The sequence below is a fragment of the Delphinus delphis genome, chromosome X, assembly GCF_949987515.2.
Source record: "Delphinus delphis chromosome X, mDelDel1.2, whole genome shotgun sequence".
Taxonomy (NCBI): domain Eukaryota; kingdom Metazoa; phylum Chordata; class Mammalia; order Artiodactyla; family Delphinidae; genus Delphinus; species Delphinus delphis.
In genome coordinates, this window is record NC_082704.1 from 97,479,421 (window position 1) to 97,491,530 (window position 12,110).

The 12,110-nt window shown below is 38.1% G+C and overlaps 1 protein-coding gene across 6 annotated transcripts in view; it reads right to left on the bottom strand.

Annotated features, from left to right (window-relative positions):
• The window catches only part of DMD (dystrophin), a 2,124,682-nt gene that overhangs the window by 61,661 nt on the left and 2,050,911 nt on the right, over positions 1 to 12,110 (bottom strand). For 5 of the 6 annotated variants that reach the window (XM_060001925.1, XM_060001919.1, XM_060001920.1 and 2 more), the window contains 6 exons: positions 10,524 to 10,690; positions 8,146 to 8,257; positions 6,616 to 6,752; positions 5,873 to 5,911; positions 1,502 to 1,567; positions 358 to 423 (listed from right to left, as the gene is read on the bottom strand). In XM_060001925.1, the coding sequence (XP_059857908.1) occupies positions 358 to 423; positions 1,502 to 1,567; positions 5,873 to 5,911; positions 6,616 to 6,752; positions 8,146 to 8,257; positions 10,524 to 10,690 (587 nt within the window). The other variant, XM_060001924.1, reaches the window with a different exon arrangement.

Sequence of the window (12,110 nt, forward strand, 5' to 3'; positions counted from 1 at the left end):
TAAAAATTAATATCTAATCCCTTTAAACATCCTGCAGGTTTGGTCAAAGCTTAAACATTTAATACAGTTTAAGTATTTGGGACCCTGCCATTTGTGGTAGTATGGCATTAAATAAGAGTAAGGCAAAATGTTTTGGAACATTTTGGAACATCTGGAATACCAATAATGCCACAATTTGGATGAGCTCATTCTGTGTCGGGTTGTCAAGAGTTAAAGAAAAAAAAGTAAATGAAAGTCTCCTTGAAAGATCAAATGAATATAAACGCTAATTCCTATCTTCTGCGCTAGCCTACCTCTAAATCCCTCAAAGCAATTTCATGGTCAGGAACATTTTGTAAAAAGAGACAGGATACTTACATGCTCTCATTAGGAGAGATGCTATCATTTAGATAAGATCCATTGCTGTTTTCCATTTCTGCTAGCCTGATAAAAAACGTAAAAGCTCATTAAAACTTATGTGACTTCTTAGAATCTATTCAAGACCTAATCGAACATTCCTGAAAACTAAAGGATAAATCATGTCAAGAGGAGAAAGGAATCCTTCATATTAAAGGATGTGTGCGTTGGCCTAACCGTCTGAGGCAGTGAGTGGTGGACCACAGCTAGTTAAGTAGCTTTACACTTACGCTGCAGATGACAAGAGAAGTTGTATTTTTTTCCTTCACAGATTGATCTTCCTTTCACTGAGAAGAGGCCTTTGTTTTCACGAGAAAAGCTTCCCTAACAACAAATACACTCCGTACTTTACGCTATCCCATGTGTTTTTTAAGACAATTAAAGATTTCCACTGAAGACAGAATTATATATAGCTAGTTAATACTTCCTACGGTTGATAAACATGTTCAGCAGTTAGACTATTGATAAAAGATAGATTCACAGTAAGCTCTCTATACATTCTGCCGCTTTTTACCTTCAAACACCTCCTTCACCTCAAACAATAATAAAGTCTTTTTACAACTTAAAAGTGAACCAAACTCTTATGGATTTATTTGACAAGCATATCTTACAATCAGCAATTTCGTTTTTAGATATAAGAGTTACCTCAAACACAAAGGAAGTGGGACAGAAAGGTCCAGGGATTAGGAAAATGAGTGATTCTCTTCTTTACAGCATATTATGGAAAATACACACAGAAATGGAAAGCCAGTGCTTTCATAGTCTCTATATAACACAGTATAATTTCTTCATATACTTATGTCTGGTCTAACAGTTTTCTACGAAGGTTAGATGATTTCTAAGTCAATTGATTACACGTGCTCAGTATATAAAACATAACAAAGCTATCAGGAATGTTTAGGGGAGACTGTTCTGCGCTGATGCTCTTATCGGTGTCCAAAACCAACATGCAGTGGAATGGCATGCACGTTAGAGGGCAAGCTGATTAGTAGAAATCAGACAAGATTGGGGAAAAAGAAAAGATTCGTTTAAAATTAATATAGGTTAGCTTTCCTTGGTTAGTTATTTCAATCAATATTTGCCTGGCATTCAACTAGTCTCATACCTGCTAGCATAATGTTCAATGCGTGAATGAGTATCATCGTGTGAAAGCTGAGGGGACGAGGCAGGCCTATAAGGCAGAAAATGTTATTAGTCACAGATACCATCCATTAATGGAGAAAAAACCCCCACCACACAGTTATGTTCTATATACATGGCCTAGAATGCTTTTAGTCTAATACTATGGCTAATGTACACATTTAGCTGTTCCTGTATCTTAGATATCATCAAGTATTTAGAATCCAGGTTTGAGAGATGATTTCTCATACTTCTGCTTTTCTCAAAAGCCGTAAAGAGAGATCAAAAACTTCTCTGGAAAGTTTCAATTATAGAAAAGGTCGGGGGAGACAATCTCTACGTGACATTTTGTCCTCCTGTCTTGTAACGTCTCATATCCTAGAGTGCTGAAATTGTGTTAGCAGTATGTGGTTTAAAATTTTAAACAGTTTACACCTGTGCCATTTATCAGCTGCCTTCTTATTGAACGGAAACTGTACATTTGCCTAGTAAATTTGCAGTTAACAATATTAGTTCCAAAGAGGCCACACCAGTCCATGACTACTTAAGATTCCACGTATCAAGATGTCTCAGTTTGTGCAATTTTGTAAAGAAGGAATACATGTACCAGTTTAGCAGCGGGACTGTATTACTACTTCATAAAGCAAAATTCAATGGCCCTAAATTATAATGTGATGTTTTAAAAAGAATGACTAACTTCAATAGGACGTCAATATCGGAAATATTTCTTATTAGGGATACTGTGTGCTTATATACAGAGGGGAAAACAAGAGAGAAGGATTAGCAGGTATAGTCTATTTACTTTGGGGGTATAAAAACCTACTTTTTTTGGCTTCACAGACGAGAATTTTGGTAGGGTTGACATGTTTTCACCTTTTCATATCTGATCTCTTAATTAGCCTTGAAGTTTTTATAGTATCTTTTAGATTAACCTTAGGAAAAAATCCATCTGTTCTGAAAACCAGTTTGGGCTTGGGCTTTTTTGTTTTAACTGGAATAGGACGAAAGGTCACTTCCATTTCTCTCCTGACACAGAAAGCCCTTAGGTAAAGGCATGAATCAAAAAGTCAACAGAAACCTATTCAGTAAGGATTAGTTTAGTCCAATGTCTAAGCAGCATTCAAGGACTTGGTCAGGACACTAAGAAGAATATGTCTGTTTTTTCTTACATTAAAAAAAAAAAGAAGAAAGAAAGAAAAACGTGTAGTTACCTAGGCTTACATAGGAAATGCGCTAGAAATCTATACTTCTTAAGGAAGACACACAATCATAAGATGATTACAGCGCACTACAGCAAATAACCAGGGAACTGAAGTCTTGCCTGAGAGATAAATGTCTTCTTTATGAAACCAAAGTTGTCTAGGTCAAGTGTCACCATAATCAAATTTGGAATGAATTACGAAGATGCTTAAACTGTCATGAGGAAACAGAAGGATGACTACCCAATTTACTAGGCAGATCCAAAGACTTCCAGGTGAATCTTCATTCTAGTTTTGGAGATAATCTGCTAATTTCTTAGAACCCTGGAACAGCCCATTATTAGAAAAAAAATGCTAACGTTTGTTTTGAAATATTCACTGCAGGTCGAGATAACTGAGTACCTGGATTCCTTAGTTTATAAGCCCTATCTTCTGGAACAGACCAGTCTTTCGATTGCATACTTCTTATAAGCTAAAAGCCCACCATCGAGGAAAATATATTAGTGTTTCCCCTTGTAACAGTTGCTACCTTGGTAGTGTAGAGAAGAACACATGAGACCCTGGAGCATAACTACACGGAGAAAGCTAGGCATGTAAATGCAAAATACTTGAATCAAATCTGAAACAGAAAATCTTATGCAGAGCTTTCATTCTTAGCCTTGAGGATCTTCCACGTTATTTTTCTTATGAATGTACACAGCACCTAAGACAGCATGCATAAGCTCAAGAACTCGTAATAACCAAGCAATCTAAAAAATATAGATATACGCTAACGGAGGTACTTATTAAACCAGAAAATGAACCAAAAGGGAATACTGGTCAGAAAAGATTCATTTAAAAATCAAGAATTAGTAAAAGTACAAAACTACGTAGTCCAGAAACAAAACTAAATGCAACGTCTTCTAAAATGCTTTTCCAAGAGAAGGTAAGAATACTGTTCTCCCTTCTCACTTCCTAAATACAAAATGATATACCCCCAAAAGGATTCTTCCTACTCTTCCCATTACTGCTAATGGCCAATTCCATCCCACCCACCACCATTTTCTCTTTTGTGACAACTCCATTAATAAGTTTTCAAAGCAGAACAGCTCAAAGAATATTGTTCGACTGTCTCATTTGTGGACAAACAATATAAAAGGTTTATGCTAGGTTTACTTTCAAATAAAATGACAAATACAGGCAAATAAGGGTTTTTTTCTAAGGAAAAACAAAAGATCTGTATCTCAGTAAACTTTCAAATTCTGTGATCCATACTGAATGGATTAAATGCTGTCATCGTCACAGGATTTGTTAACATTGGATAGAGTTCTCGCAAAATAAAACACCTCAGGACCTGGCTCTTCTGCGTGAATAGAATAGCTTTACAATTCATTTTATAAATTATTTACCATCCCATGAGTAAAGACTTTAATAAAATTACTGGTATTACACGGACTTTAGCCTGCTGGGGTTGTTTTCTTCCTCAAAGTTAGAATTTCCCACTATTTCTGAATAATCTAGCATATTTTTTTATAAAAAGGCTAAGTGGGGCTAGGTTTCAGTTGTTAGAGAAGATATTTTTTAAAACAATGTTATTAATTTTAAAGTTCTTCAAAATTTAAGACAGACAAACACCCTCTACTTAAAATAAGTTACATTAAACTGTCATGAATTTTTCTCATTAGCTTATGTATACAGTAAACTTCTTCCTCTAGTTAGTTATTCTTTATTACGTTGTGCTACCTCTATGTGTTTTAAAACATTAACCTTTAGCATATTTTTCTTTTGGATTGGTCAGTTGGTTAGATTACTTTGTGTCGGGATAAGTTCTATTTGCTTATCAGGATCCAATCAAGCTGAGAATTTCAGTATACCAAGTAAACTTTTTTTTTTTAATTTATGAAAGGCTTTACCTTCTATAAACAAATAGACTACCTGGAACAGGGAAAATAAGTACCAATAGCAAGGAACATAACTGAATCTAAATAACTCCCCAAGTTGTTTAAGCATGATGATTAAAGAAATGGGGTAGAGCTACCATATCTCAAAATTAAAGGGCACAATGATGCAGCTTTACAAAAGAAAGGAAAGTGTTATACTTCCTTTAGGCCATAAAAGACTTAAAACCAACTTCAATTAATAGTTTGCATTTATCACTGCAGGATTTTTCTTTAAAAAAAGACCTACTTTAAATTAAATTACGTGGTGGAATAAAAAAGAGCCAATAAAAATAAACTGAATTCTTATATAAGCCCGTCTTCCAAATTGGTCATTACCTTCTTATATATAATAGAGCTGTCTGACTTTAAATAAATATTTTAATAAAGTACACTTTGAAATACCAAAATTTTGTTATAAAAACCCCGCACAATATAACTTTAAAACAATGCACACTTTGTTTGCTGATATTTCAATCACGGACTCTAAAAGGAGTTTTCTGATGACATTATAAACTCTGAGATAAATCAATTAACTGTTGATATCTAGTATCAGTAGTATTAATAATACACACCAGTAATAATAACAAAGACTACAGTACACTTTCCTTCCAGTGTAAATGTGTGTTTATGAGCTGGGTATTTAGCTTGCAGAAGAGAGCAAAGTGAGTTTAGGTCAAAATTGAGAAACTCATGTATATAAACACTGGTCCAATAGCATGGCATTACCTGATAAAAAGTCCACGTGTCTAATTGAAATTATTCAACCATACTCAACATCATACCATGAAACAAAATTTGCTTTTAAATAGTCCACTTATAACAGGCCCTAAAGAGTAAACCGTCATCCTTTTGAAGGTCCTAAAGCATTAAATCTCTAGAAATATGGCTACAGAATGTTATTATGTAATCAGAAGGCTCTTCCCTGCGTATAATGAAAGAATATATAAACGTGTCTCCCAGGAATATAACTAACAACCCAACAATTCCTTTGATGTTAATTTGAACTCCAGGCCAGGATTTCTGCTGGTTTACATTTGACCAAGTGGGGACCTGAAAACCTCACTGATTCTCCTGATCTGTGGTGGACGGCACCCTCAAAGTCTTATCAAGGGAAACATTTTTGAAATGAAGGAAGGGAAATTAAAACGTCTTTCAACAAAACAAACAGAACAAAAATTTTAAAAAATCAAGCAAGCCAATGTGTTGGTGGTAGCAGCACCCTTCAGTGGAAGTACTCACGCAGAATCTACCGGCCAGAAGTTGATCAGAGTAACAGGACTGCAAAACAAAAAATGAGGTGGTGAAGAGAGACACAGGCAAACTCAGCCACACACACACACGCACACACACACAAAAATTACTGAAAGGTCAAAATAAATGAAGTGCAATTAAGTATGAACCATGGAAAGCAACGGCCAGACAAAGGTGAAAAGTGAATTAAAAGAAAACCAGTTGTGCGATTGCCATCAGAGTTATGGAAAAAAGAAGAGAAGGTTCAAAAGAGGCGAAGACATCATCATTTTGGTCTAGAGAATCATAACTACTTACTGTGAAGAAATTTCCTGTGACTATATTTTTTTTCAAGGAGAAAAAAGTGACTAGATAGGACCACACAATCGGATACAAAAAGACACACGCCTACTGATTTGTAAGGGAGGAAAATCAAAATGAAATCTTGGAATCACTCATTTGTAAACAGTCCCATATTTCTTGCAAGCCTCGTGAGGTAATTAGGAGCCGGAACGTGGTGGCTTACTCCCTGTGAGATAAAGTTTAACTTTTGGAAAAGGTCATTGTCATGGGACAACTGACATGGAAAATGGCAACTGAACATCAGCTTGCTTTTCTCTTTTTAGATACAGTAAATCTAAAGAAAGAAATAGGAGAGACTGTTTGCATTTGGGAGTGAAGGAAGGTATTCAGCTGAGACGAGCTCAGAGATACGTCAACTGAGAGGCTGTTTTGCTTTGGCCACTACTCACGTTTCCATGTTGTCCCCCTCTAAGACCGTCTGCACTGGCAGGTAGCCCATTCGGGGATGCTTCGCAAAATACCTTTTGGTTCGAAATTTGTTTTTCAGTACCTTGGCAAAGTCTCGAACATCTTCTCCCGATGTAGTCTGAAAGGGAAATCATGCTGACATCAGACTTCGGGAAGGGGTATACTCTCAAGAGAAAGCACAATTCCAGTGTTCTGCCTCGGAGCGCTTGTTTTATTATAATTAAGAGCAGCAGGAGTCGAGAGCAAAGGCTTTGGAATCACATGAAAACACGGTTTTGAAACCAGACCTGCCATTTACTAGTGGGGTTAACGTGGGTGAGTTCTTTACCTATCCAAGGCTCCAATCACCTATAAAATCGGGGCAGTAACACCTCAATAAGTTGTGATGATGAATAAATGAAGTATACCGACTACTGGGCTACCCAACAGATGGTAATTTATAGAAGTCTGGAGGTCAGAAAGTTGACCTTCCGTTTCGCCACACTTTACAGTAGTTTTAAAACGATTTTGTCCACATTGCTCTAGTGTTTCACCCACTAAATACCATTCTATTCACAGCATGGTACGTTCTCCATCAATGAGTACCTTTGCAAAAGGAAGCAAAATGAGGAAGACAATGAAATAACTGGGAGAATCACTCTGAAGATGGAAGAGAGAAAAGCTCTAAAGCAGAGCTTCTCAAACTTTGATGTGTTGGATACCACCAGCAGACCCTGCTAAAATGCAGGCTTTGATTCACAAAGTCCACGGTGGGCCCTGAGGTTCTGCATTCCTAATAAGCTTCCAGGTGATGCCAGTGCGGCTGGTCCACAGATCACACTTTGAAGAGCAAGCAGCTAGTGTTCAAGGAATAAGAGATTTACACCCAGGTCTGTGTCCACCAAGTCCAGGCCCTTTCCATTTCACCAGTGATTTTTCAAAGTCCTATTGGCCACTGAGCATTTTCCCAAAACAGCTTCTTAGGAGACGACTCCAGCTCTTAATTATAGAACCTTGGGCAAGATTTTTTAACCTTAGGATCTCAAGAGTCCTCAACTATAAAAAGGGGATAAAAATAATACCTATCTCACACAGAGTAGCTTAAAAGGTAAACACCTAGCATTTAGTTGGTAAGTGTGAGCAACATTAATTTAAGTGGTGGATTGCGAATTTTAAGGAACCTATATTACCCCACCCCATACCCAACGTGCCCCATGGCCGTAACACCTCTGCACACAGCCGCTAGGGACGTGCAAAATAAACGTGAAAATGTCTTCCCTACAACCCACGAAAACAGAAGAAAAACCTATTGATTCACCCAACAATATGTGCTGAGTGTCTCCGACAGTCCACGTGTGCCAGGCATCGCACTAGGGATAAGGTAAATCCGGAGTCTACAATGTGGGGCCACTTTAGCTGGGCAACGTCTGGGGAACTTACAAATCACAGCGTGACACACGATCTGTAAGACCGTACAAAACTGAAACTTCTTCCAGGTGAACTAAGTCACGTCAGGGAGGAATCTAACTTACCGGAGTGCAATATTCCACCATGGGATAGTGCATTTTGTGGCCTTTTGCAACGCGACCAGAAAAGAAGCAACTTTGGCAGATGTCATAATTAAAGTGCTTTAGACTCCTGTACCTGGTAAGGAACAAAAACAAACATATATGTATTTCTTCAAATCAAATTCCCAAAGAACACCCTTTAATAAACCTCCTTCCACACTGTCTTAATTCTGGAAACAGAATGCAGGGTTCATTAATCCCACAAGGTAAGTGATTAACTTCCTACTTCCAGATTTCTCTGGTGCTTCTCCTACAGTATCAAAATATTTTGGCAGAAAGAGTACCCTATAAACATTTGGAAGGAGGGGAGAAAAACTCAGCTCTTATTTAAACTCCACTAGGAACTCTTTCAGATTAAGTAGGAAGATAGTGGCGAACTTCCAGGCTTTTGAAGACCAGATACTAGAATTTGAAAGAACTTCCAGAAAGGACAGATTGATGCATTGTGGGCTCCCGTACCCATCAAAAAGGCACAAAAGTTTTCTGAGGGAATTATTTCCCAAAAAAATGATAAAGATAAAGCATTTCATAAGACAAAAGAAAATTAAACAAGAACTCTCAATTAAAGCAAATCTTGCTTTAACTACATTTTCTGATTGACGGAGATGACTCATCTTCAGATTGTTACTTGGATAATCTCTTTCATCTGTCTCTCTTCAGAAATCCCTCATCACATTACCTCCACATGATAATGGAAGCCCCAAGAAAAGACACATTTTGGGTAAGATGTAAGTACTACATGGTACATTTCCCCCCCATTCTCAGAATACTGTATTCTTCATTTCATACCCTCCCTGGCTTGTGCTTTCTCAGATAAGAATCTTAGCCAATTAAAATAAACATATTCCTTATGTCACATATGGGAATGTGGGAAAAAAAGGTACTGTTTTTAGATCCCAACCGTCTTCTGAGAGCGGGGGAAAGGAGGAAAGAGAAGTGCTCATTCCTAAAATAATCTACTTTCATAAGGGCAAAAGAAGTGAATGTGAAAATGCTCTCTTTGAGCCTCCAAAGCATTCTCCTTTTTCATTTTATAAAACTTCCCCCAGTATACAAATCTTACCAGCGAAGGAAGCTAAGAAAAGATAGGTAAGAAATGCAGTGGAGCCCCACCCCCCGCCCCCCACCCCCCAGCATCACTCTTACCTGCCAAAACCAGGAAGGAAAAAAGGTGTCCTGTGCAAGCACTGCCTACTCAATGCTGTCTATCTAGGCTTTAGAAACCTCTGAAGGTTTCTGCAAAACCTCTTTGTAAACAGCATGAAGTATGGTAGGACAAACACCAACGGTAAAGGAGCACAGTGAATGAAAAGCACACAAATGGTACAAAGCAGTTATTAGGAAACAAAGTAATGAAGTAAGTCTAAGCATAACCAGAAACGAGTGTCTACTTAGCTGATAAGTGGATTCTGAACAGCCATAGATGATATAGCTAGTTTACAACTTGACGGCTTATTCGTTGCTATGGAAACCTTGATGTTGATCCAGATGTTTAAATACCTCATCATTTCAGAATCTGGATTTGGGATTATTGTTCAATAATATTAATTCATTTAAAAATATCCTGTCTCCCCAAACAGGTCAACAAGATTGAAGATTTAAGAGCCAATCAATTGTTTTCTGGGACATTTCAAGAATATCAGAATAACAACCTGCGATGTTTCCTACCACTTTCACTTTTCAATTTATAAGGAACGTTTTCTTTTTTTAGCTGCTTTGTGAATCTTTCATTTACTTGCACACTTTATATTCATTCCCTCAGAAGTTCATTAGGATACTATGAAAAGAGCGCAATCAGATTCACAGATAAAGCAGTATGTTTTAGGGTGCTCGAAAGAATTCTTGTTACCTTAGGGCAAGAACTGTGGTGCAAAGTGATTAAGAGAGTGAGCTGCCATGACAGGTCTCCCAAAATAGAATCATCCCTTAGTTTTATAACTGATTCTTGGAGAGTTTCTATAAACAGAAAAGACCATGGGAAAAAAGAAAGAGATGACCAAAATGTTGTGGTTCGAGGAAAGAGGAGGTACAGTTAATCTGTATATACTTGATGGACAAACATCTTGGTGGAGACAGGCAGTCAGTCCCGATCGACCAAGAACATGGCTCTGCAGAGCTGAAGCGTGAAGGCGGAGAAAGACGCCTGCCTAATGAGGTAGATCCACTAGAACAACCCAGTGATCAGGGGAGTGACAGGAGTGATCAATGCTCCAGCCTGATCACCTCCTCTCCCACTGTGCAGAGGACCAAACTAACAGCAACTGGTAGAGGAGATAAAAGATCAAGTCATAAAAAGGTGAGAAATGATCAAATAAAATGACATTTGGGGGCGTTCCTCATACCTGAAGCCGATGATTGGACACTCCTTGCAGATGTTACACTTGGCCTGATGCTTCGCAGTCTCCGCAGCGGCCACTCTATGCAGGACGGGCAGCCACACCATGGACTGGGGTTCCAGTCTCATCCAGTCTAGGAAGAGCGCCGCTTCAATCTCAGGCTTATTATTAGCCTGCAAAGACAGGAGGCCAAAGAATGCAAGGAGAGAAGGTAAGAAAGTAAAGGAGGCAAATGTCAGCTCAGGTAACGCGTTAAAGAAAGAAAGAAAGATCAATAGTGGCACAGCGAGGCCAACGCTTCACAGGCTGTTTCTGCAAATGTCCCCCCAGCATCTACACAAGCCACCTACCCCTAAAGCTTTGGGAGACTGCTATTACCCTGTTTGGCTACTAGATGACAAGAAAGCAAAGCAGAACAAACAAACGGAAAAAGTACAGCAAAATACACACCTGGGAGAGACTATATTTAGCTCCAGTTTTGGAACAGATACATAAAAGTTAGCCAGAAGTAAAATGCAAGCATTTACTGATAAAATTTCAAAGGAGAAAAAGAAAAAAAAAAAACAACTCAAGGAACTATCACTCCCTTTTTTTCAAGTGAATCTGTTTCTCAGTGTTTCATAGAATCATAATGAAGAGGCTTTACAATTCATCTGGTCCCAAAGCTTCATTTTACAGACAAGACAGCTGAGATGTAGATGAGCGAAGTGGCTTTTTCAAAGGCCAGACAACTAACTCCCTGGCAGCAGAGCTGATACTAGCATCCAAACCTCCTGGTCTAGTGCTGTTTTCATGGTGGCCTGCTGCTTTTCTGTCTGTCTGTCTGTCTCTAGTTCTCTCTTTCGGAGTCTAAGTTAAATAAATACCATTCTTCCCAGCGAGTACAATGATTTTAGAAAATTCAAAATATTACTTATCCATCACTTGATTGGTATGTTACCACAGTCAACATTTTAATTATATGTTGTTTTTAACCCTACAAGACCGTGTTTCGTGTTTTTATACTGTTAGATTGACCCATATATTGACCACTTTGGGGGAGTTTGTTTCTCATTGCGTCCTTCATCTCAAATCTCCCATCTGGGATCAGTTCTGCCAAAGTGTATCCTTCAGTATTTCCTTTTGTTAAGTGTCTGTTGATGGCTAATCTCTCTGATTCTGTTTGCCTGAAAGTCTCTTTTTCTATGCACATTCCTGATTGCTATCCTCACTGGGTATAGATTTTTAGATTGAAAGGGTTTTTTTGTTTTCGTTGCTGTGTTTTGTTTTGTTTTGATTTTGTTTCAGCACGCTGAAATATCATTCCACCTTTATCTCACTTTCTCTGCTGCTAACTGTTGATAAGTCAGCTGTGAAGCTGTTGGTTCCTTGAAGGTCATCTGTCCTTTTCCTGTCTTGTACTGTACTTCTAGGATTTTATTGATACTTTTTAGGATTCATGGGGCTTCATGAAACTGTGGGTTTGACTCTTTAGTCAGCTCTGGAATCTTCTCAGTCATGATCTCAACAAATACTGCCTCTTCTCCATTCCCTCTCTCCTCTGCTTACAGAAACCTATTAGGTAAATGGTAGACTTTCTCAATCTAACCTCCA